Source organism: Nipponia nippon, unplaced genomic scaffold, assembly GCF_047370975.1.
Source record: "Nipponia nippon isolate SJK-2023a ecotype South Korea unplaced genomic scaffold, ASM4737097v1 scaffold_7, whole genome shotgun sequence".
Taxonomy (NCBI): domain Eukaryota; kingdom Metazoa; phylum Chordata; class Aves; order Pelecaniformes; family Threskiornithidae; genus Nipponia; species Nipponia nippon.
The window spans coordinates 43,895,527-43,917,950 of record NW_028262391.1 but is presented as its reverse complement, the minus strand read 5'-3'; the positions used below and the strand labels follow the sequence as shown (position 1 = coordinate 43,917,950).

Below are 22,424 nucleotides of genomic sequence, written 5' to 3'. Positions count from 1 at the left end.
GAGATTCCAAGTGTTATAGTCCTGCACTTGCAAAGCCTGTTAAAGAAGAAAATAAAACTGCTAGACCTATACCCACTACAAAAATGCAGGTCACGCAAACTCTAAGTACAGACAGAGTTTATTTAGTTTAAGTTCAAGTTTTCCTTAGCAGAATGTATCTTTACTAAATAAAGGCATGTGTACAGCCAATTCTCATTTACTAATATTCACATTAAAATTTATCATATTGATGCCATACTAATGAAACACACAAGTTAAATCACTTCTGAATATCTTTCTTGGAAAAAAAAATTATTTTACAAGTCAAAGTTTCACTTCCAGGAGAAAAATATATACCTTTTTCAAGAACTTTCAGGTTACATTTATTACTGACCTTGAGACTGCTTGGATCAGAGTAAACAGAAAAAACAAAAGGGGGGGGGGGGGGGAAGTGCAAGAAACCTTTAAACCTTTCCATATTTTTCAGCAAGTCTCACTTCTCGGCTTTCTTAACCGTGGCATTCTATCAGAAAGCAGAACTGAAGAAAACATACCATTCTGACATACCTAGTAGTTGTACTTAACCTCCTAATTTAGGATAGGGAGAAAATTGTTTGGGATTGTTCATCTTATATCAGTAATCTGTGAAGGAGGACAACTACCATTTTAGCTGTTTAACCCAAACCTGCTCTAGAGAGCCATAGTTGCCTGGATTGTAGTAGCATCTTTGGAGAAGAACGTCCTTCAAATATCAGGCAGTTCTAATTGCCTGGGGAGGCAACACCACCAGAAGAGGCTCTTTCCAAATACAGTTATTGCAGAAATTATATAGCAGCTCCTTCCACATTTGTGTGCCTGCATTCACAGGGTACAAGAACAGCCATCACGAGTGACAAGAGTCGCACTTTAGGCCATCTGTATCTCCTCTGCGTGCCTCATGCACCTCGAGGTTAATAAATGAAGGAATTCAGTTACTCCCTCCAATGAACCAACAGAAATTGTTTTAAACCAAACATCACTTCAGGCTTTCTGTAGTGCTGTATCTTACAAACAGCAGATAACAGCTGAACAGCCATGCTCCCTCCCTTTTTTCTTTCTTTTCTTCCTTTTAAGCAGACTCTGTTTTGAGTTAAACCATTATACTCGTAAGACCAGCCCTTTTCTGACTGCTTGTATACATATAAAATATACAGCAAGTCAGTAGTATGAACGTACAACATACAGACCTTTGCTTTTTCTATTCTATGCATGTTCTACATGTAGGGATGGGGTCAGAACGCCAAGGCGCAGCTGGAGCTGAACTTGGCAAGGGATGCAAATAATAATAAGAAGGGCTTCTACAGGTATGTCAGCCAGAAAAGGAAGGTCAAAGAAAGCGTACCCCCCCTTGATAAGCAAGACTGGCAAACTGGTAACAACGGACAAGGAGAAGGCTGAGGTACTCAACAACTTCTTTGCCTCAGTCTTCACTGGCAACCCCTCTTCCCACACCTCTCGAGTAGATGGACCGCAAGACAGGGACTGGGGGAGCAAAGTCCCTCCCACTGTACGAGAAGATCAGGTTCGAGACCACCTGAGGAACCTGAACATACATAAGTCTATGGGACCTGACGAGATGCATCCCGGAGTCCTGAGGGAATTGGCTGATGTAGTTGCCAGGCCGCTCTCCATGATATTTGAAAAGTCATGGCAGTCAGGTGAAGTCCCTGGTGACCGGAAAAAGGGAAACATTGCACCCGTTTTTAAAAAGGGTAGAAAGGAGGACCCCAGGAACTACTGACCTGTCAGCCTCACCTCTGTGCCTGGGAAGATCATGGAACAGATCCTCCTAGAAGCTATGCTAAGGCACATGGAGGACAGGGACGTGATTCGAGACAGCCAGCACGGCTTCACCAAGGGCAAATAGTGCCTGACCAACCTAGTGGCCTTCTATAATGGAGTGACTACGTCAGTGGACAAGGGAAGAGCTACAGATGTCGTCTGTCTGGACTTCTGTAAGGCCTTTGCCACAGTCCCCCACAACATCCTTCTCTCTAAACTGGAGAGAGATGGATTTGATGGGTAGACTGTTTGGTGGATGAGGAATTGGTTGGATGGTTGCATCCAGAAGGTAGTGGTCAACATCTCAATGTCCAGATGGACATCAGTGACAAGTGGTGTCCCTCAGGGGTCTGTAGTGGGACAAGTACTGTTTAATATCTTCATCAATGACATAGAGAGAGGGATTGAGTGCACCCTCAGCAAGTTTGCAGATGACACAAGCTGAGTGGTGTGGCTGACATGCCTGAGGAATGGGATGCCATCCAGAGGGACCTGGACAAGCTCAAGAAGTGGGCCTGTGTGAATCCCGTGAGGTTCAACAAGGCCAAGTGCGGGGTCCTGCACCTGGGTCGGGGCAATCCCTGCTATCAATACAGGATGGGGGATGAAGGGATTGAGAACAGCCCTTGGGGGTACTGGTGGATGAAAAGCTGGACGTGAGCCAGCAATGTGCGCTTTCAGCCCAGAAAGCCAACCGTATCCTGGGCCGCATCAAAAGAAGCATGGCCAGCAGGTTGAGGGAGGTGATTCTGCCCCTCTGCGCTGCTCTGCTGAGACCCTACCTGGAGCACTGCGTCCGGCTCTGGAGCCCTCAGCACAGGAAGGACACGGACCTGTTGGAGCGGGTCCAGAGGAGGGCTCCCAAAATGATGAGAGGGCTGGAACACCTCTCCTATGAGGAAAGGCCAAGAGAGTTGGAGTTGTTCAGCCTGAGGAAGAGAAGGCTCCGGGAAGACCTTATTGCAGCCTTTCAGTACTTAAAGGGGGCTTATAAGAAAGATGGGGACAGACTTTTTAGCAGGGCCTGTAGTAATTGGACAAGGGGTAATGGCTTTAAACTAAAAGAGGGTAGATTCAGACTAGATAAGAGGAATACATTTTTTATGATGAAGGTGGTGAAACACTGGAACAGGTTGCCCAGAGAGGTGGTAGATGCCCCATCCCTGGAAACACTCAAGGTCAGGTTGGACGGGGCTTTGAGCAACCTGATCAAGTTGAAGATGTCCCTGCCCATTGCAGGGGGCTTGAACTAGGTGACCTTTAAAGGTCCCTTCCAACCCAAACTATTCTATGATTCAATTACAAAGTCATACTATATAATAAATGGGCTTTTAGAGATGGTGTAAATATTTTAGCAGAAAGCTCACATGTGAAAAATTATTGAGCCTGGCATCTAAATTTGTAGAACTTCATATAAAACCACTTAAAAATTTAGACTGGTTTTTGGACCCACACCCACGAGTCTTTACTAATAAAAGCCAGCCAGCTGACACCCAAGCAACAGCTTGAGTGGGCAGTTGGCCAGATTTCTGAGAACAAGCTCAGACTCCTGTGAACAAGCTCTGAGAACATATTTCTTTAGCAGACAGGTCTCCTAAGATTAAACCAAAGGTTGCTTCCATTTCCAGTTTGAAACAGGCCCAAAGAAGGAATTTCCACCTCTGTGGAGCTCTCTGTTTGGAAGGAGACACGAGTGATACAGGATAGCACTAGATGATCTGTGCTTTCATGTAAATTCTCCAGCTACTTCGGTAATAAGCCTGGCACAAGTTAACTGTCTTGTGTCCTACCTTGTTCCAGGAAACTATTCTGGGACATCAATACTAGCATCAGAGAGACATAAAGGTGTCCAACCACTGCCCCCTCAAGATTCCCCTCTGGGCTGACTGGACTGTGTCCCTGAGGGGCCCAAGATCTGACTCTGCATACACAAGGAAACACTGCTCATCCCATTAATTGCAGATCTACATGACAGGTTAAAAGTAAAGATTATTGTTAATGGTTTTGCTGTTTTCTCACTGCTACTATAGTTAAATATTTTAGAAAAAGTAGCTTTGGCAAATCATTAAAATCTTACTAACTTTTACATCTTAGCAACACAACTTGGAGAAGACTTCAGGAAAAGCAGAGCTTAGCAGATGGCTGAAAGCAAAGCTACGTGGAGAGACATTTAAACTTACTATTAATACATTATATGGTCCATTGTAACTTTCTGTTCAGAAAAGCATTGGTTGAGAAGCATTGTATGAATACATTGCATTATGCAAGAGGCTGAAAAATTCCTGTATAGCTACCTTTACACTCTCCTCCATGGCATAACACTAAAGTGTGTTTTTTCTAATTAATAGAGCATGGAGATTATTTGGACTGATGGGTGCTAACAGCAGGAAAACTGACTGTCAGACGTGGCCTTGAAGCATAAACAAGACATGCTTGACCTGGTGCATTTAAAATATTAACTCACTGGGATCAGTCTTGTTACAGATGATAAAGTTTTGAAGAGTAGGTTTACTGAAATGTAGCACTGGCTAAATTAATGCAATTCCTCCTTCTAATTCATGCAGTGCAAGATGTAATTTAAAGCTAAACTAGCATGCCCAAAAGCTAATAATGCAACTGTAGCATAAACAGAACAGAAATGAAGAGCAGCAAGGAAAGCAACTGCATTGGCAAATGACTCTCAACACATATTTGAAGTGAAAGAATTCAGTGACTGAAAAGTAGTGTCCTGCTGCCACGAGCAGACACCAAGGCATTAGCTTCATTTAACAGCATTGTTCTAATACAGCCTGCAAGACACAAGAGTATTACATCACTGCATACTAGGTGCTGCGGAGCCGAGTATTCTTGAACATACTATTTTTGCTAAGACCATATTTTCTGAAATTATTTCAGTAGAAGGCGTGACACCTCTGTTTGGCCAAGGGGGTGATTATAATCAGTCTAGAATGTTTTCATTAGATTTTATGGTTGGGCTTTAAACCATTAAATGAGTGGGAAAGGAATTTTAGGGGAAGGCTGATGAAACAAAGAGTCAGAGTTAAAGAGAGCCCATTACTATGGCTGAGGGAGAGCCAACTGTCCAGGACTGCCCACTCTTGACTCTCCAATTGAAAGTCCAATACAAAATACTATTTATATAAAAACTTAAATTGGGAAATTAATTTATGCATTGGTATGTTAATAATTTAATTGCTTTGATATCTAAATCACAAAGTTCATTTGAGGCTCAATTTGATTATCATCATAGACACTTCCACCAACCACTTTCTTACATTAAATTTAGAGGAATACCATGCACGGAGTTTTGTCATTAGCCTGCCATAGTTGCAGGGTGGTTACAGAGAAGCCATTTGGTCAATTTGTCTTGACAGCCCAAAATATACAGTGCTTCTATCCGTAAACATCCCTCTAGGATAATTAATGACTTCCTAATGAATCTCAGATCTGTGTTAGCATCTGTCAGATTGATTTTACATGAGGTGTAGAAGGGAAATATAAAAACAAAATACAGTGGGTATGAACTAAGCAGTTTCAAGGTATTAGGGGTCTGTATTTTAGAGCCTATTTCTAACATGTACAGATACTTGTGGCAGTGCTGGAAGTTAAGTTCATGTTTCATAGTCTGTGTTACCAGAGATGGCAAAGTATTTGTTTCTAAGAAACTTCAGTCATCCAAGAAAGATGTCCAGGTGATCTAACAACAATTCTAAACCACAGAATTCTTCTCCCCCCAAATTAGGAAACTCGAACAAATTCAACAAGGACAAAACATAAGAACAATCTCCCTGCCACAGTTTAACAATCATCATAGTAAATATGACTTTGAAAGAAATACTGGAAAGCCTGTAAATCCAACATTTGCCAATTTGTTCAACATCCACTGTGATGGTATGAGTAGAATCATCTAATTGAATTTTTAGGATCTTTAAACTTTTAAGAAGAATCAAAAAAAAAAAAAAAAAGAGTATTATTTGGAATTATATGGCAGGCAGCAGACCTTTAATCAAAAAAGTCTTCTGGAGTTTGATCAAGATGGCTATAGTTGTCATTTTGCATATGCCAAACACATGCTGTTGATACGGTGTGGATAATACCTTTATAGATATTAATCACGAGCTCGTGCTCATGTTCACTGTGCCCAGAGTTCATTGTAACAGATGCAATTATGGTGAGCTTTCCTAATTATCATATTATATATATATATATGTAAGAAAGCTGTTTAAAAAGAATTTGAGCTTACATGTTTTAAATGGCTTGAAGTACAGTACCAGGCAAGGACCAAGTAAATTAAAAACAATTGCACTTTCTTGGTGAGAGTCTTTAAAATCCTAACAATGAGGAGATTTGAGGTTCCCTGCATGAAAGGAATTTTATCAACTTTTCATCTTTTGGCCAGAGGAAGTGCATTTCACCCTACTTGACTAAGTGCTTTTTCACACCTTAGTGATTGGATATTAATGGTATGTACAGAGCTTTAGGCAACCAAGGTTATCGCCTTTTTCATCTGTGACTCATGACTGTCTAATACAGAACATCACTGAGGAATGACTCTTGAGTGAGATGGAGGGATTTAGCTTCAGGAATAGCTTTAATGGAAGCCACAAAAGTCCTCTCTGTATTTCACATTGAAATGTGTCCTGCAGGGCGCACTATGATAAAAACCTGTTAGTCCCCTGTTAACCTAGTACTCACATTAGAACACATTGGAGTTTTTTTTTTTGCTTGTTCATTTTAACTGTGCTCACTCTACCTCATCTGGTCATTTTGCCTAATCTATATAGGTTCAATTCTAGAGAAAATTGTTTAGGCTTGATAAATGCCAGTCCTCATAATACCCCTGTTCAGTCTGCATTGTTTAAATGGGCAAATCTATTTAAAAATTACTTTAAAGTGGCAAAAGGAAATACTCATGTCAAAGACTGACCCTAATTTCCCTCTAAATATGAAAACCAAAAAAACCTAAACTACTTAAGGTGCTTTCTTTTCTAAGACATTCTTTTCCATCCCTCACTTCTGAGGAAGCAAGTTAGCCGTATCAGAGGGAAGAAGGCTTGAACCAGCTTCCTAGATTTTCTTGAAAGACAGAATTAGGCTTGCAGGAAACTAACATAAAAACTTGCTATGTTGTGCTGTATTCCTTTGCCAAGGCCACTTTTCCTGCAAGCCTGCAAGGTAAGTAGTTTTTGGCACATTACAATGACAGTTGGCAAAGCATGAGATGGACATTTGTGGTTCAGATTTCACTTCAATACCCTCACTGAGATTTTCAGTCAGTAAAGTAAAAAAATACCACTGGAAATATGACAGTATTAAATCCACTGGAAATCATGACATAAGACTCTCAATTCTTTCAACTCCGAATTCTGAGCAACTAGACCCTCAAAAGCCCCTCTCTGCACATCCTAGTGCTATTCCTAATTAATATTGGATATAGAAACAAGTTAATTGCTTTTTAATTAGTTAGTTGCTCTCTGCTGTGAAGGGATTTTTACATGACACCCACATTTCACAGCCCACCTGGTGAGCATAGGGAGATTGCCTTAGTGCCCGACATGAAGCCAGCCCTTGAGAGGCCAGGGTCTGCAAGTGAGATCCCAGCAAGTGTTATCTAGACTGGTATTTCAGGTGTCTCTGGTATATGTCTAAACAGAGCCCTGCCTTAGTGAGGTTCTCAGCTGATGTGAATGCCACCACCATCAAGTTCTGTCTGCGGTATGGACAGGTTTTTCCTCAAGCTGCCTTTATCTTGCTGGTTTCTACTAACAGATCATCCTTCAGGAAGCCATTTCAGTCAGAGGAACATAGGTTTGAAAGGATCTTCTGCAGTTACCCAGTCCCACCCCAGCTGCTGCAAGTAATAATTTTTAATAGAAATTTACCTATTCCATAACAGAGTTTGCAAGGATCTTTTGTCCCCATTGTACTCATTCTAGAATACCTAAGGACAGACCTAATTCCTAATTATTATGGCAGCCTTCTTACTTCCAGTTTAAATTTGTTTACAGGCATTTTATGATCGTTTCTTTTTGTGGCATTTCCATTCCTCTTAAATACCCATGCCGTTCTCTTTACTTGCTTCCTGTATTTGTAGTCAAAAATCTCACACCTCAGCCTGCATGTTATGAGGCTAAGGCACAAAGTTCTCTTAGCTCTCTGTCATGAAAAATATCTGTTAGGACGCTGTGTCATCTGACCAGCCTTTCTCTACACCTGTCCCAGTTTCACTCTAGAAGTGCAAACTATTGCTGCATACTAAAAAAAAAAATAAAAAAATGCAGCAGTGAAAGCAGAAAAACCTGATGAAAGAGAGGCACCAAACATTTCTAACCAGAAATTCATTGTGCCATGTGAACAATCACAACTTAAAGCTGTTGAGTCATTGATAACAGTACTGAAAAAAAGGAATATTTTTCTCTAATTTCCCAGTAGTTAGACTTTCTGTTGCATACTGCAACTACTGTTTCCTTCACCTGCTCAGAATTCATTCCTAGAATAATTAAAGCAAAGCCCTTTCTGGGATTATGATCCTAAAACATGTCACATGGCAAACTTCCGTGGGTATTAGCAGGTCCTAAGCATTCCTGCTGACATGCAAAAACTGGTATTGTTGTTTAGAACCCTGTTTGTGAATTAACTCCATGGCTTGGGAGGCTACAAGAAATTATTTTGAAATAAATTTGTCTTAACTGATTATTATTACTCAACCACTGCCCATAGCTTCACTGTCATTTACTGCATAATGGTTACAGAAATCCAGAGACTAAACACTGCTTATGATCAAGTGATTCTTATTATATATAAAATTAATGCCAGGCTGAAATGTATCATAAAATCTTCATCATAGAATGACATCTTTTATTTAAAACATTTATTTTAATTGTTTAAAGCTGCACAATTATGTTGAAACTGTATTATATCAGTTTCAAATGCTATCTGCTATATGTAAACAGTGTTTTCATGAGAACATTTAATTTCATTTTTCATCTGGAATATTTATTCTTTGAAGAGTCACAACTTCCTTGAGATCATCTTGACACATAGTGCAGAATAAAGATCCAGACTTTTAGTGCTTATTAACACAAATATTCCTATTGTAGTTGCAGTTTTGCCTTTTTTTCACTAGCTATTGTTTGCATCTTAAAAAATTCTGTAAGTAGAACCTTCTTCTTTCCCCAGAGAGTAGGTCATAATTTATGAATGACAGCTAGTTAAATAAGCTCTTTTGGGTTTCCTTAGCAACAAACCTCTCTTAATACTTATTGCAATGAGACCTGACAAATTCATGAAGTTATTCCCCCCTCACAATATTCTGAGTCAACAAGGTCAGCTTGAAGAGCTGCTGCATTTTTTAAGCAACATTCTTCTCTTTACAGATCACATTTACATGCGGTAAGATGATGTTAACAGACATCAGCCCTCCTTGCCTTTCCTAGTACAATTATCCCTTAAAAACTCAATAGCATAGTCTACAATGACAATGAAGTTATTCTGACAAGAAACAAGGCCAAAAAACAAAAGAAGTAGACAACAGCACGTTTCATGGTCAGTAACCCCTTCCTTCTCATGACTGCCTGTGAGATACACTGAACCTTAAGATAATTTTTTATTTTTTTTTTTAAAGTGGATTAAAGTGAATTCACTACAAGTACTGTAACCAAGGATTTTTTTCAGTGCTGAAAAAGAGATGCATGATATTCATGAGATGCAGTGTAATGAGTCCTGTGGTCCATTATTAAGTTATGGTAACATAATACTTTTGAAAAGCATTTGCTTTCTTGTCTAAAATGATTTTCCTGTGACTACCGTACTGAACTACAAGCATCAGCTACTTTTTACATGTACAATAACTTCACGGAACTGCATCTCTCAGATAAAACATAACTATAATTATTTTTTGCAAGAAACTAGCAAGTATTTTTGTTTTTCCACTTAAGTCATGCAAGCTCCATGCTCTTTCATTTTCGATTGCAAAACATATATACACACACATACATATGTAGGTGTCATTCCCTTAGCAGTTACTGAGGTTGCACTTTTATGATACGGCTAAGAAGTTCTGCCTGTGAGCTGTGGTCTAAGATGCGCCCCACTTCTTCCATCTTTTATACTTCTACTTCCCTTGTGTTACATTGATGCCCACCTGGCTACGCTGTGAGCTTCCAACGTAGAGAGCTAAATCAGTAGAAATCCAGCCCAGAAAAAACACACACACACAAAAAATAAAAACCACGCACACAACCTTTTTGCCTATTTAGCTCCAGATTGGGGATCATGGTTTGGAGGAGTAGTGCAAGGGACACAGTGGGAGTATGCAGCAGGTCAGAGGACACTTCTTTTCAATGACATGGACATTGGCTCATGTTGAAACCACAGCTTTACACATCACTGAGCTCTACAACTGGCACCTTCTCAGATGAAATCAACAGCATTAGTTACCATACTTATATGACTTGCATGTAGCAGTATAATTTTAATATTAGGAATCATCATTACTGATAGTTATGGATGCACTGGTTTTTTTTTGGTGGTAGCCATCATTACATAGTACCTCTTGGCCCCTCTGGTACAGAGGTCTCCATACTAGCTGATGAGAAGGCAGCTCCTTCGTTCTATTCTAGTTTGCACTGTTTGGAAGTAAAAAGAAAGAAACCTAAAAGCTCTGTCAAAGGCGCAGACCTCACTGCAGGACAACTTAGCAGTACCACTTGGTTCGTGAAACACACCTCACTGCACTGCATTGCAGGAGTCCATTCACCTCTTGTCCTCAACCATGAAGCTTTATTTTAAGACAACAGTAAGGATTTAGTCCAATATCACTCACATCAATACATGGTAATCAACTGCTATTGTTATTACAATTTTTTATAAGTAATCTTTTAAATCTTTTGAGGAATGATTTTCCAACCACCAACATACATGGACAGTGGGTGCCTGTCAAACTGTGTATTACTTCTTATAACACTGGCTTAGAATCCTCTAATAAAAAAAGATCTGGTAAATACTAGATGCATAAGTTTACATATTATGGTCTCTTTGAAGAAGAGACTGTGCTTTTCTGTTTGCAAAATAAAATTCATGCTTGTAGTGTTGATAATTCATTAGTTCTACTATAGGAATACCTCTATAACAGTACTTTGAAAGCACAACCAAATTACTGAGGGGGAAAAAAAAACCAAACAAACCCCACCCCCCCAAAAAAGAAAACACCCACAAAAGACTCAGAAGGTAGGGAAAAAAATACAAAGTTAAAGTTGCTTGTATGACCTTAATTCATCTCCTTTCTATCCTCAATAGAAAATGCTAGGAACTTCTCTGTAGCCTCCACTACTAGTATCATAGCAATAGCTGTTTGCAATGTCAGCATTACAAGCAAAGATACCAGGCTTAGAAGAGAATATGGGAAACTATCAAGATGATAAACTGCTAATGAAATACAAGAAGTTATTTCAGAAAAAAAAAAGCTATTTGAATTATTTGTATTTGCCGCCTTGGCCATAATGATCTGTCGGTACAGTTGTGAAGGTGCCAAAAAGTTACTTAATTGAAAATCTGGTACATGTTCCTTACTGCCCTATTTGATTTTTAAAACGTGAACTTAATTGCCAAAAATGAGAGGGGGAATATTACTTGGACTGGAGTTTGGAGAAAAAGAGAGAATTATTTTTTTATCCGTCATATATATGAAGAAAAAGTGCCCTAACACTAATATATTGATATTTGGAACTAAACACTAAAATGCCAGGTCTTGAATACCATCATTTGGTACCCATTTGTCTTGATGCTTAAAAGTCTCCTTCACAAAAGATCATTTTGCTATTTATCCCACCAAGCATTTTAGTTCTACAGAGCTGAGCTATGGTCCATGAAAGACATTAAAATTAAATCCAAGGGAAAGAAATGCAGATTATCAGATAACAACACTAAGTAGAAGGTTCATACTGTGCCCATTTCTCCTTTAGGTCTGCGGCGGATTTTCCTTGCGCTGGGCCTGGGCCCAGAATCAGGAAACAGAGAATCTTCTTCCCTTTTGTGTCTCAGCAAAAGGACTCGAAATTTTCCACCTTGAAACTCACATTACTGTGGGCTTTTCAAAACTGAAACTCTTTTACTATGGTAACAGGACCCAGTAGGTGCTCTTCATTAGCCTGATTAAGTCAGTCAAAATCTGAGGAAAGATTTAAATAAATTTACTGGGCTGTAGGTCAGCAGAATGTAAATTAAGTAAAGATGCCACTCATACTAAGTAATCCTGCAAAGAGTAGCTCTTCCTTTCCTTTAGTTCATGAAGAGCTGAGGACATCAGGTCCTCAATCTATGACTGAGGTCTAAGATCTTTTAAAAGAATATCAGGTATGCTTGAAAGCTTCAGTGGGCTTAGTAGAGGCTGGACTGAAATCTTTTCCACATGCTATACAAAACCAATTTGACTTCCTACGTGCTGGGACTTGTTTCTGAAGTATCTAGCAGCCCCATTCAGGATCTTCAGAACAGAGTTATGTTTTTAAATACCAGTCTTTCTGATGGGGAAATTGGAATTTTCCAGTCTGAATTTAAAACCATTGTCCTCATGAATATAAAAATAAGATAAAAGGGAGGTAAAAATAAAACCACCTGTGGATATTTGAGTTATTTAGTAACCTAAATAACTTTCTTATCTTTCCCTTGCCCAAAAAACACTTCTGTCACCCAGACTAGGAACAATACCATCAAAATCCTCAGGAGCGCTCTGAGGGAAAGGTATGAATGAGTGCAGCAGAACCAAGTATTTTTCTAAGGCAGGGCCTCCATGGTTGATTGCAGTAGATTTGAGCTCACTGTAACCAATGCAAGCTGCCCTGCTGCAAGCCACTTACAGTCTACAAGCAGGGTTTATTAGCTTGGGTTTAGCCTGGCAGTAATACAATTACAGGGGGCAGAATGACTGCCTGCAGTCTACTGGGAAGACATATGCTAAATATCCTAAGTTTCAGGAAATATCCTAGATCTTAACAGCTCTGCAGTCAGTGTGGTTGAGGAAATGGGTTCTTAATTTGTCTGGCTCCAGCAGAATTCTTTTTCAGGTTAACTGAGTAGGCGAAGGTTTTTTTACAGGAAACGTTCCCTCCTTCAGAATTGGATTTAAAACGATCCTGAAACAATTAAACAAGGCAGCCACAAACAAAGCAGGTCCAGCATTTAAGATCGTGATGTTATGTTAGGCTACTTCTGCCTGTAGCCAGTGAGCCAGGAAAACAGGACCTTCCTTCAGACCACTAGACCTGGGCTGGTTTAACAGCAAAAGCAGAGTCAGCTTTAGTTTGTGGACAAACAGGTGATGCTAGGATAGCCACACAGTGGACCACCCAGATAACAGATCAGATTCACCAGTCTGGTTCAGCCCTCCCTGGGGCCGCAGTGCAATCTCTGCAGAGCCCTTAGGCTCAGAGGGTTGGGCAGTGCCAGCGCAGCACAGTACAAACGCATGGAGCTTGCTCATGTCCACTCTGTCTATTCCCATCCCCTTCCTGCAACACAGAACATGGGAAAACCCAAGCACAAAGACACACTGGTCTATCCAGGCTCATTATTTACTCCTCATGGGCTTCCCTAGGCTGTGCAGTCCAAGCTCCAATCTAAGGTGCCTGTCTGCATTCACACTGGGACAGCAAGCACTGAGCACAGCAGCGGAGTGAGGAGGTAATATTTTCCCCTGGCTCTAGCTTCGTGGCGCAGACAGAACTACAAAGCCTGGATAGACCTGAGCTGGCTCCTCATGGAAATCCCACAAATTGGTCTGTCTTGCATTCCTCCTTTTCAGGAGGGGAGTCTGCCAAGTCTCAGAATGACCAGCATGAGTCTGTCAAGATTATTCATCACAGCTCTGCACCTCAGCAAGAAATCCTGCTGCCCCTGCCAGCACAGATCTGCAACCCAGACAACCTACCGCATGTAGCTGCTGGCTGAGCACCAGAGACCTGTGAGTCAGGAGGACAGTAATTGATGTGATACTGTACCTCAGACTCCAGCTAAAGCTCTCTATACCTTGTTTCATAACTAAAATAGCAACACCACTTCCTTTTTCCCCAGCCATTTTGTAGCTTAGCTACTTACAAGCAGCTGAGAGCAGGAATGAACCCCCACTGTGTTGCACTTACGGCAGCTGGTGCAGTGTGCACGGGTTTGTGTGAGCCAGCAGTGTTATTCCTCCCACTCCTGCATAACCGGCTGCAAGGAGCTGGGCTCATCCCCAGGCACCTCAGCCGAACGGTGCTGCCATAGATGTTACTTTCATGCAGGAGCATGGGGTCTGACCTTTCACCGAGACCTCTGGGATTATCTTTAGGTATTTGGAGATGTGCTTTTAAGTACTATGCTCTCAAGTGTCTCACATGGCAGGGTAAGCAAGCATGTGGGCTGAGGAACAAAACACCAGACGATCCTTTTCTTCTCACTTTACCTGCCCCTGTTATGCTGAAAATAATGTACTGTGGCACTTTTCACAGCAATCTAATGAAAAATTCCTTTTTTTTCTTTCAGCTACGATGAATGTGTGGGTCCAGGAGCAACTCAAATATATATTCCCACAGATGATCCTCCCCCATATTCTCTTACGGACCCGTGTCAAAGAAATGAAATATCTATAAACATTAGCCTGGAAGGGGAAGCAGCATCTGGGACTACAGGACAGGCTGCAAATTATGCAGTCAGGCTGCAGGACTTGCAGCCGCCCATTTCATCCATCTCTTTGTCGTCTCTTACTCTGGAGGCTGCTCCCCTGTACGAGACGGTGGTGTGTGAACAGAATATCCCCATCCCACTTGTTCCAGTGGAAGTACTGAAAAATTCTTCCACCGACTATCAGACTCTTCTGAACCAAATCATGTGAATAAAAGTGGCTCTTTCCTTCAATTCTTCTGAAGAACTAAGACCGACAAAACCATTTAAATGGAAGAATAAAACCTCTGAAAGTTTTACCTATTTTATATCTTTAAACAGGGATGCAATCGGATTTTATTTTTTACAGTGAATTTTGAAAGTTTACCTAAACTTCCCTCTTTGTGCTTCAAAGTGTTCCATGACATCACACAGCATAAAAGAGCAGCAGTGACAAGCAGTGCATCTGACCTTTTTGAAGCATTTCAAAACACATTGAAATCAGCCACTCTTAATGTAGATACATGTTATCCAGTCAAGCCTACTTGTTGATTTTATGATACTTTGCATGGTTTAGAGCAGAAGGAAAAAGAAGAGCATTTTGTTGTCTTTGTAGATGTCATTAGTACATTTCATTCAGTGTCTTGGCAACAAAGCCTTTTTAAGTAATTCTTTGTCTAAATATGTATTTCAGTAGACAGAGACAGAACACTGCCTGCAAAACATGACTATCAGTACCATACAGGAGCAAAAGAAAAAGGAGAATAGTATTTTGGTAGTCACATTTTTCCTTTGGAAAGCCTGGCCAGTACCAGGCTTTCCAGACCATTGCAAAGCCTGCTGTAAGTCTTCCTCAAAAGAAACCAGCGACAAGTGATGGAGAGGTGGCAGTGGATCCCCAAGCACCAATTGGTTTTACCTGCGGAAGCTGTACTACAGCTGCGTGCAGGCCTGGGAGCTGCATGCCCTTCACAGGGACTCGATATAGCCAAGGGAAGGGCAGTGTCTGGAATCCCAGAAGATGCTTTATGCCGATTCCTACGCATGACTGCTTTTTCAGGCACTAACTGGTCTCTCTTCAGTAAGGAACCTGTAGTGTTACAAAGGACCTTGACTTCTAGTAATGGCATTAGTGTGATGTAAATAATAGATGCTGGACTTGGCATGCACAGTAGCAGAGAACCTCACTTTGTGCGGAAACCTCTTTTATTAGGCATGATCCTTTTCACTGAAATTTTGCTACCCACAAACGTAGCCTTTGTTCGTAGACCTAGCCTTCTCACACATTCATATGATAAATGCATACAAGTTGGAGATGCACGCTAGCAGGAACAGCAGAGGTAAACTGCAGATGCGAGAGTTTAATCTAACATGGTACACGAGCACCCTATTCTCCACATAAGGACTAAACTACATCTTCAACCGGTACTAGATAGCAGAGTTATCAGAGGCTCACCTCCACTAAATCTTAGAGGTATTTTCACGGGGAGGGGGGGAATAAATTTTTTTTTTTACACTCATAAAATGGACTTCAGTTCATTACTCCCCCTGAAGGATATGTAAAAATGAGTATAGTAAATACATAATTGTGTTTAAAAGGAAGCGTCATCCAAATTATTAAAATTGCACTTAGATTTTCTGTAAATACTAAATAATTTTCAACTGTAATCATCATTCAACACTCCAAAGATTGACACAATTATAATTAATACTTAGATGGGAAGTAATTACATGGTTCTTACTGCTGTATAAATTATACCATTACTGAGTCATATGCACATGATGCGATAAGGTAAGTATGCATTTTTTGCTAAGTACATGAGAGTAAGTATGTATTTTGCTAAAATAACAGAATTCTTTTGCAGTTCAGCAAAATTTCAATATTCTCAGTATACTGTACCCAAACCAACAAAAATTCACAATTTTGCATTGCAAAACTGCTGGCAGGCCTTGCCAGAACGTAAGCTATATTTCACATTTGTATTTTTAACAGACAGAACTATTCCTCCGTATAAAGCACTAGTGTAAACAGTTTTGTGGTATGCAAAGTATCCTGCAATAAGAGAAGCAAAACTCCACACCATCTATTAGGGGCCAGAAATTAAAACCAACATAGAAATGTACCAGTCAGTTTTATTGGCAGGAAAATAAAAAGGGAAGGAAAGCACAGAGGTTTATTTATGCAGAATAGGGCATGCTTTCATAGCTGTGTCTTCCTGCAGCTCTTGGAGAGCTGCCTAGAACAGGGTAAGACACTGGGACCAGACCTGCTTACTTCAGGCTGCTACTGGGGAGGTGGAGGGGGAAATCTAATAAACAAATAATAGAAGGCAAATGTGATTTTTTTTTTTTCCTGAAAGTGAGTCCCTCTTTTACCTGTAACATGGCAAACCTGAAGGTTCTTCTGACAAGCACAGATGACTTTTCACATCTGGCAGGCAAGTCTCTACTCTGTTACAGATGCTTACAGTTTTTGTGCATTTTGGGAAATCCTTTCAACCTGCTTGGCTTTTAACCTGACAGGGATTTCATGACCTTCCACTAACTTTCTATCTGTGGTTTACAAAATAAACTAATTTTAAGTAGGCCTCTGATGAAAATGGGAGATTTGCATTTTGCCTCATGATAAAAATGCATTACTAAGATTATAGAAAGCTAATCAGAGTCTGTCTTCATTTGGTAACAGTTATGCATCCTTAGCATCGCGATCTGGATTGTATGTAGCAGCATTACTTACAAATAGCTGTCGACTCCCTCTTGTGGTATGCCACTTTATAAAGTCAAGTCATCTAGTTATCACGCTGCACAGAGTTCACGAGGGACTTGTCCATCAAAATAATCCCAGCTTCTTTGTCACACAGATATGGAAGCCAACCAAAACAAAATTCCATACTGTAGCATTTTTGTAAGTTACCACTAAATAGTTTATGTCATTAATTATAAACAAATATCTTTAAAAAAAACAAACTGTGAATTCAAAGTAGAGTATGCTGCCTTCAGTGATACCTTACCACGTTCACTTGCAAGAGTGGCTTAGAATTTTCTACTCTTGTTAATCTTTTTAACCAGGTGATATCCAACAAAGTTGTGGGAAAAAAAGCTTATAAACCCAACCCATATACCTCTGCAAACAGACAATACTAGAAAGAGAAGTTTACAGCTCTAAAGTTGGTCTGACAGCTTCCGCTGCTACTACTGGAACAGTGTTGAGATTTCTTGTAATGATGCAATAAGAACATGATTTCATTTCTTGGAGAATATTTAAGATCCCAGATAAATCTCAGCAAAGCTGACAGAGTGTCTCCTGATGCTCCTCTTAAGAAATTCATATCCTCCTATCAGATTTTATCCTAAACTCTCACATAATTTTGATGTCCATCCAAAAAAGGCTTAACACAGGCCTTTCATTTATTACATGATTAATATCAGAAAGAAACTGTTTCGACATGCTGTTTCTTGCTATGTGATAACAATACTGTATTTCTGTAGTCATCTCTTTTGCTTCAATTTTTAGTATACTGATCTTTACACAAAACTTTTAGTAAAGAACATACATGTATTCGATCGAGCTTCTGTGCTTTTTATTGCGTCGATATCACTTTGGTACTACCCACAGCCCTTAGCCTCCTGTTACAGGCAACTAAGCAACTGTCGACTAAGCAACATCGCGGTTCAGCCACTTACATTTGGATTTTACATTTGACAGAGATAGCAGGAATAAGCAGCCACCGGAGCAGTCAGGTCTCTCCTGCTCAGGGGGACGAGTCAGCGTGCCCAGCCAGGATCAGCCCAGCTCAGCAAGAGCAGGAAGGGAAGAGTCTGCAATGTTGCTGTGGTGAAAATCGTTACCCTTGAAACACTGTCAGGCATTTTGAGAAGCATCAGAAACCCTCACAAACACATTCATAGGTACCTCTGAAAATTGCTAAGGTCAAGATGCTGGAAAATGGCAACATACCACCAAGGAAAAAGAGGAGAAGCCAGGAAATAACAGGCCAGTCTTCCCAGAAATATTCAAACATAATTTTTTAGCACAGCAAGATGAGTAGCAGTGTATTTCCTGAACGGAAACCACAACAAACTGATCTAACTGGTCATGGTACAGTCTGACAGATCATTCCCTTCCTTAAACTAGAGAAATACTCTCTATGTAAAATTATAACCACAGACTTCTGTAAATTAAAATAATAATCATCATACAAGACAGTATTTATCAATTGCCCTGTGTTAGTTTGGAAGGATGTGTCAGGTGGGATCACCTATGTCCTAATGAAAATACTGAGTATTGCTGGATTTCAGAGCTCTGAGAGACAGAATGGACCTGTTAAAAATCAGGAAGTTACATTAAACTAGGAGAGGCAGGAGTATGTAGGAGAGCAGTACTGGAATTTGAAGAGACAGAGAAACAGCCTGGAAAGAACAAGACGCAATTCAGTGAACACAAACACAATCCCTGCACTTGAGAAACGTAGGCTTGAATTCACAAACACATGACAGAGTGACCTGTTAGACTGCAGAAGAATGTCTGAGAATTAGACTGAAAAATATGGGCTAACTGTGAGCCAATAATGTCATACTACTAGGAAAAAAGAAGAAAACCCAGCAACAACAGCCTGGGAATATAAACAGCACTATTATTCTTGAAACATTCAAAATAGCTCTTCACTCACTACTGCACTGTTAGGAAACCAAGTCCAGGCTGAGGCTCTACAAGTCAAGGAGGCTGACAAACCTGACTGCCTAGAGAAAAAGAACAAGAAAGTTAAAAGGCCTGGTTATTATTTTTCTTGTTTTTGCATGACAGAGAATAGAAGCTGTTCTCCATTGCCATATAGAAATGAGATATGAGAATTGAGGGAAAATGGAGAACTTGTGTTTTGTAAATTGTAGAGAAAGAAAGATTCCACGTTACCGGGAATGGAAAGGACAAGTTTCAGTCCTCTCCTTCTAGTGGAGCTTTCCATGTCTTCTCTTTATCATTGTCTGACAGTGTCCGACACTGCTTCATGGTCTGGGAATTGGCAGTTGTACTTTTGTCACTTAATACCAGCAGCTTTCCAAACCCTAGATGTTCTGCCAATACCCCCTGGGAAAAGAGGGTTCTCTTAGCCCAGACCACATTAGTGACACTGAGAACTATGTGATTTCTAACACCATACTGTTGTCACAGCAAAAAGCTTTCAGTGAAAATACTCATCACCAAAATTACATCCGAGCACCTCCAGCTCTAACTCCACTGAAGTGATGTGCTACATGGGAGGTGGGAATTGTAGATAGATCAGAAACTAAATCCATATTTTCTGAATCCCCAACAGCATCTCATGCATTAAAACTTCTTCTCAGCTAGCAAAGTTCATATTGATTTCCCTTTTCCTCAGCTCACAGTAATGTATGCTTGAACACTGGCTACTGAACTCATAAGCATACAATAAATTCACAGCTCGGATTTCAGACAGGTCCATATATGCATATATTCTCACTTCCGTTAAAGCAAGAAAAAGTAACAAGCAAAACAGCTTCCATGTCCAGCAGAGGCACAAAGAAAGTTAAAGCTTTAAGGAACCTGGAAGTATCCATGGTGGTCCATTCATGTTTTGGGTCCAATGCCTTGATTCTCTTATTTGTTCTCCTGCAACTTCTATCAATATTGTTTCAACAACCCTCCTCTGCCTAAATCAGCCCAACTGCAATGAAAAAAAGAGTCAGGTATGTAGCCTGATGCAATTCTCCAGGTATTGGCATTGTGTCTTTTGAACTCCCAGGAAATAGCAACACTTTACATGCACAGCTGGAAGCGGCCATTCCTTTCTATTGAATTCCTCTTCTCTCCTAGGACTAACGACTAGGCTTTTGCCTTGCTGTAGTCTTTAAAAAAAAAAAAAAAATAATCCTTTTGATAGATTCTGCCTTCTGTTACACTCCAAATCAACCTAATACATTCACAACGGAGAGACTTTTTTTTTTAATTTAAATTCAAATGACAATGAAGATGTGAGAGAACCCTGTAAAAATTAAGATTATTTTGTCACAGCTTTGCTCCTAGCAGGATTTTATTTCTGCAAGAGATTGAAATAAAAAATAAACAAACTTAATACACCCAGAAAAGAGCAAAACTTCTTTGCAAAACATTTCAAAATCTCCTTGAAGAAGGAGGAACAAGATGGGAGACCTCCTAGCTCAGGGAACTGCAACTGGAGTGTTGGGCACCTGGGTCACGGGCGAGTACTCTGCCCTGTTGGCAGTGATGGGATTGGTACCACACACACACCAGGGAAGTGATTAAGCTTCCCTTTTAGAGAACAGGCTTTTAAAGTATTAGGACCTTCAAAACACAGAACATAAATCCCATCCTTGGAGGCTGTGCTAGGAAACTAATTCAAAGAATAAGAACACAATGATAGCTAGACAGATACGACAACTCGCTATTTACTATGTTATGCAAACGTGCTTTACTGAAAAGTGAAACACTCAACAGAAACAGCAACAAAGCAAGATTCCCCATTCCATTCTACTAAAATGCACCAGGCTTTAACAAAATGCAGCTATTCTATATGTTAATGAGAACTGCAAAGGTTAAAGAATCCAATTCCGCCCCCCCGTGGGAGTGGGTGTGCAGAAACACGAAATCCAGCCCTCTCATTTGGGTCAATAAAGTTTTGCATATGGTGAGAAGAGAGCTGAGCTGCCTGCAGGCACCCTACTAAGAGCACAGCCAAGCTTGTCTGTGTATGCATGCACATATGGTAGGGGAGGAAACTCAGACATTGCAGCAGATGGCCAGATGGCCTCATTTTAACATGTGGTGATAGTATGGGGATTTGTCCCCCCTTCCCTCTTGGCTAGATCAGCAATTTTTATACAGCAATTATCCATACACAAATTCTACAAAACTATTTCCTAATGACATTTCACTTGGAATGACGATCAAAAGCATATGTTTTCGGAAAGCCCTCTTACCTGGAAAGTCAGAGAGAAAAACAGTTTGTTTGCAACAGCACACAGCCACTTTCTGCAAGAAAGAAACAGGACTGCAGTCAAGTATGCCCAAGATTTCCCTTAGTCAGAAGCCATACATTCCCAGCAGTTAACAGTGGGACAGATATTAATTTTAAAATATATCATGTAATGAAGACAATTTATAATAAAATGAGCCATTAGAAAAAACATCAAGTCAAATTCACACTTGCAGCAAGTCAAGTCAGTGGAGACACTCCTGAAGACACCAGCCCAGCTGGTCTACAACAAAAAATAATGTCATGGGAAGCCAATGCTGGTGCTAATTTGTGAAAACACACAGGTGCACAACATCGTAGCAGCCATAGGAAATTACTCTAAAACTCAGACTCCAAAAATCAAGATCAACAAAATCATGTGGATCTAAGTCAGGTTTGTTTTCCAGCTGCTGAGCCTGCCCTCCATTTCAAACCCATCCCAGGAAACTCTTCAGCCACCACAGCAGAAGACACAAGTCTCTTTCAGCTGATCGTTACCCAAAGCTAGTCCAGGAATCCAGAGGCAACATACAATAAAAATAATAACAAAACAGGCACAAGGAGCGTGCTATGTTACAGATAGCCTCATCTCACCCCACAGCACAATTACCACTAGGGCAGCTTTCACCCTCACACCAGCCCCCGAGCGCAGGGCCTCGCCTGCCCAGGCTTGTGCCCACAGCAGACACCGCCCTCCGGGGGCCTCGCGGCCGGCTGGGAGAGCAGCCAGGGCCACGGCGGAGGAAAGAGGCAGGAGCGGGCCCGAGGAGATCGGTGACACAGCGCTGCCGGAGCCGCGGAGCGGGAAACAAGGAGCCTCACCTCAGCGCGGTGGCAGCAGCACCGCCGCCCTCACGCGACGCCGCCACGCGCCCGTACTGAGGCGACGACCGCCCGCGCGCAGCGCCCAGCAGCGCCCAGCAGCGCCCAGCACCGCCCCGCGCAGCACCGCCCTCTCCACCCTCCCGCCTTTCGCTTTCAGTTCGCCGGGGCGCC

The 22,424-nt window shown here is 41.0% G+C and overlaps 1 protein-coding gene and 1 long non-coding RNA gene across 2 annotated transcripts in view; one reads left to right on the top strand and one right to left on the bottom strand.

The window, feature by feature from the left end:
* BEAN1 (brain expressed associated with NEDD4 1) overlaps window positions 1–18,000 on the top strand; it is a 64,385-nt gene extending 46,385 nt beyond the window's left edge. Inside the window, exon 6 of the mRNA XM_087739165.1 lies at window positions 14,320–18,000. Coding sequence (XP_087595291.1) covers window positions 14,320–14,668 — 349 coding nt within the window. The 3' untranslated portion in view covers window positions 14,669–18,000. The remainder of the gene's footprint in view (window positions 1–14,319) is intronic.
* Window positions 19–22,350, bottom strand: LOC148051046 (uncharacterized). The gene is made up of 3 exons (XR_015700421.1): window positions 22,251–22,350; window positions 21,394–21,445; window positions 19–36 (listed from the first exon to the last, which is right to left on the bottom strand). It is a non-coding gene; the product is annotated as an uncharacterized LOC148051046 (long non-coding RNA).
* Between the last annotated feature and the right edge of the window lie 74 nt (window positions 22,351–22,424).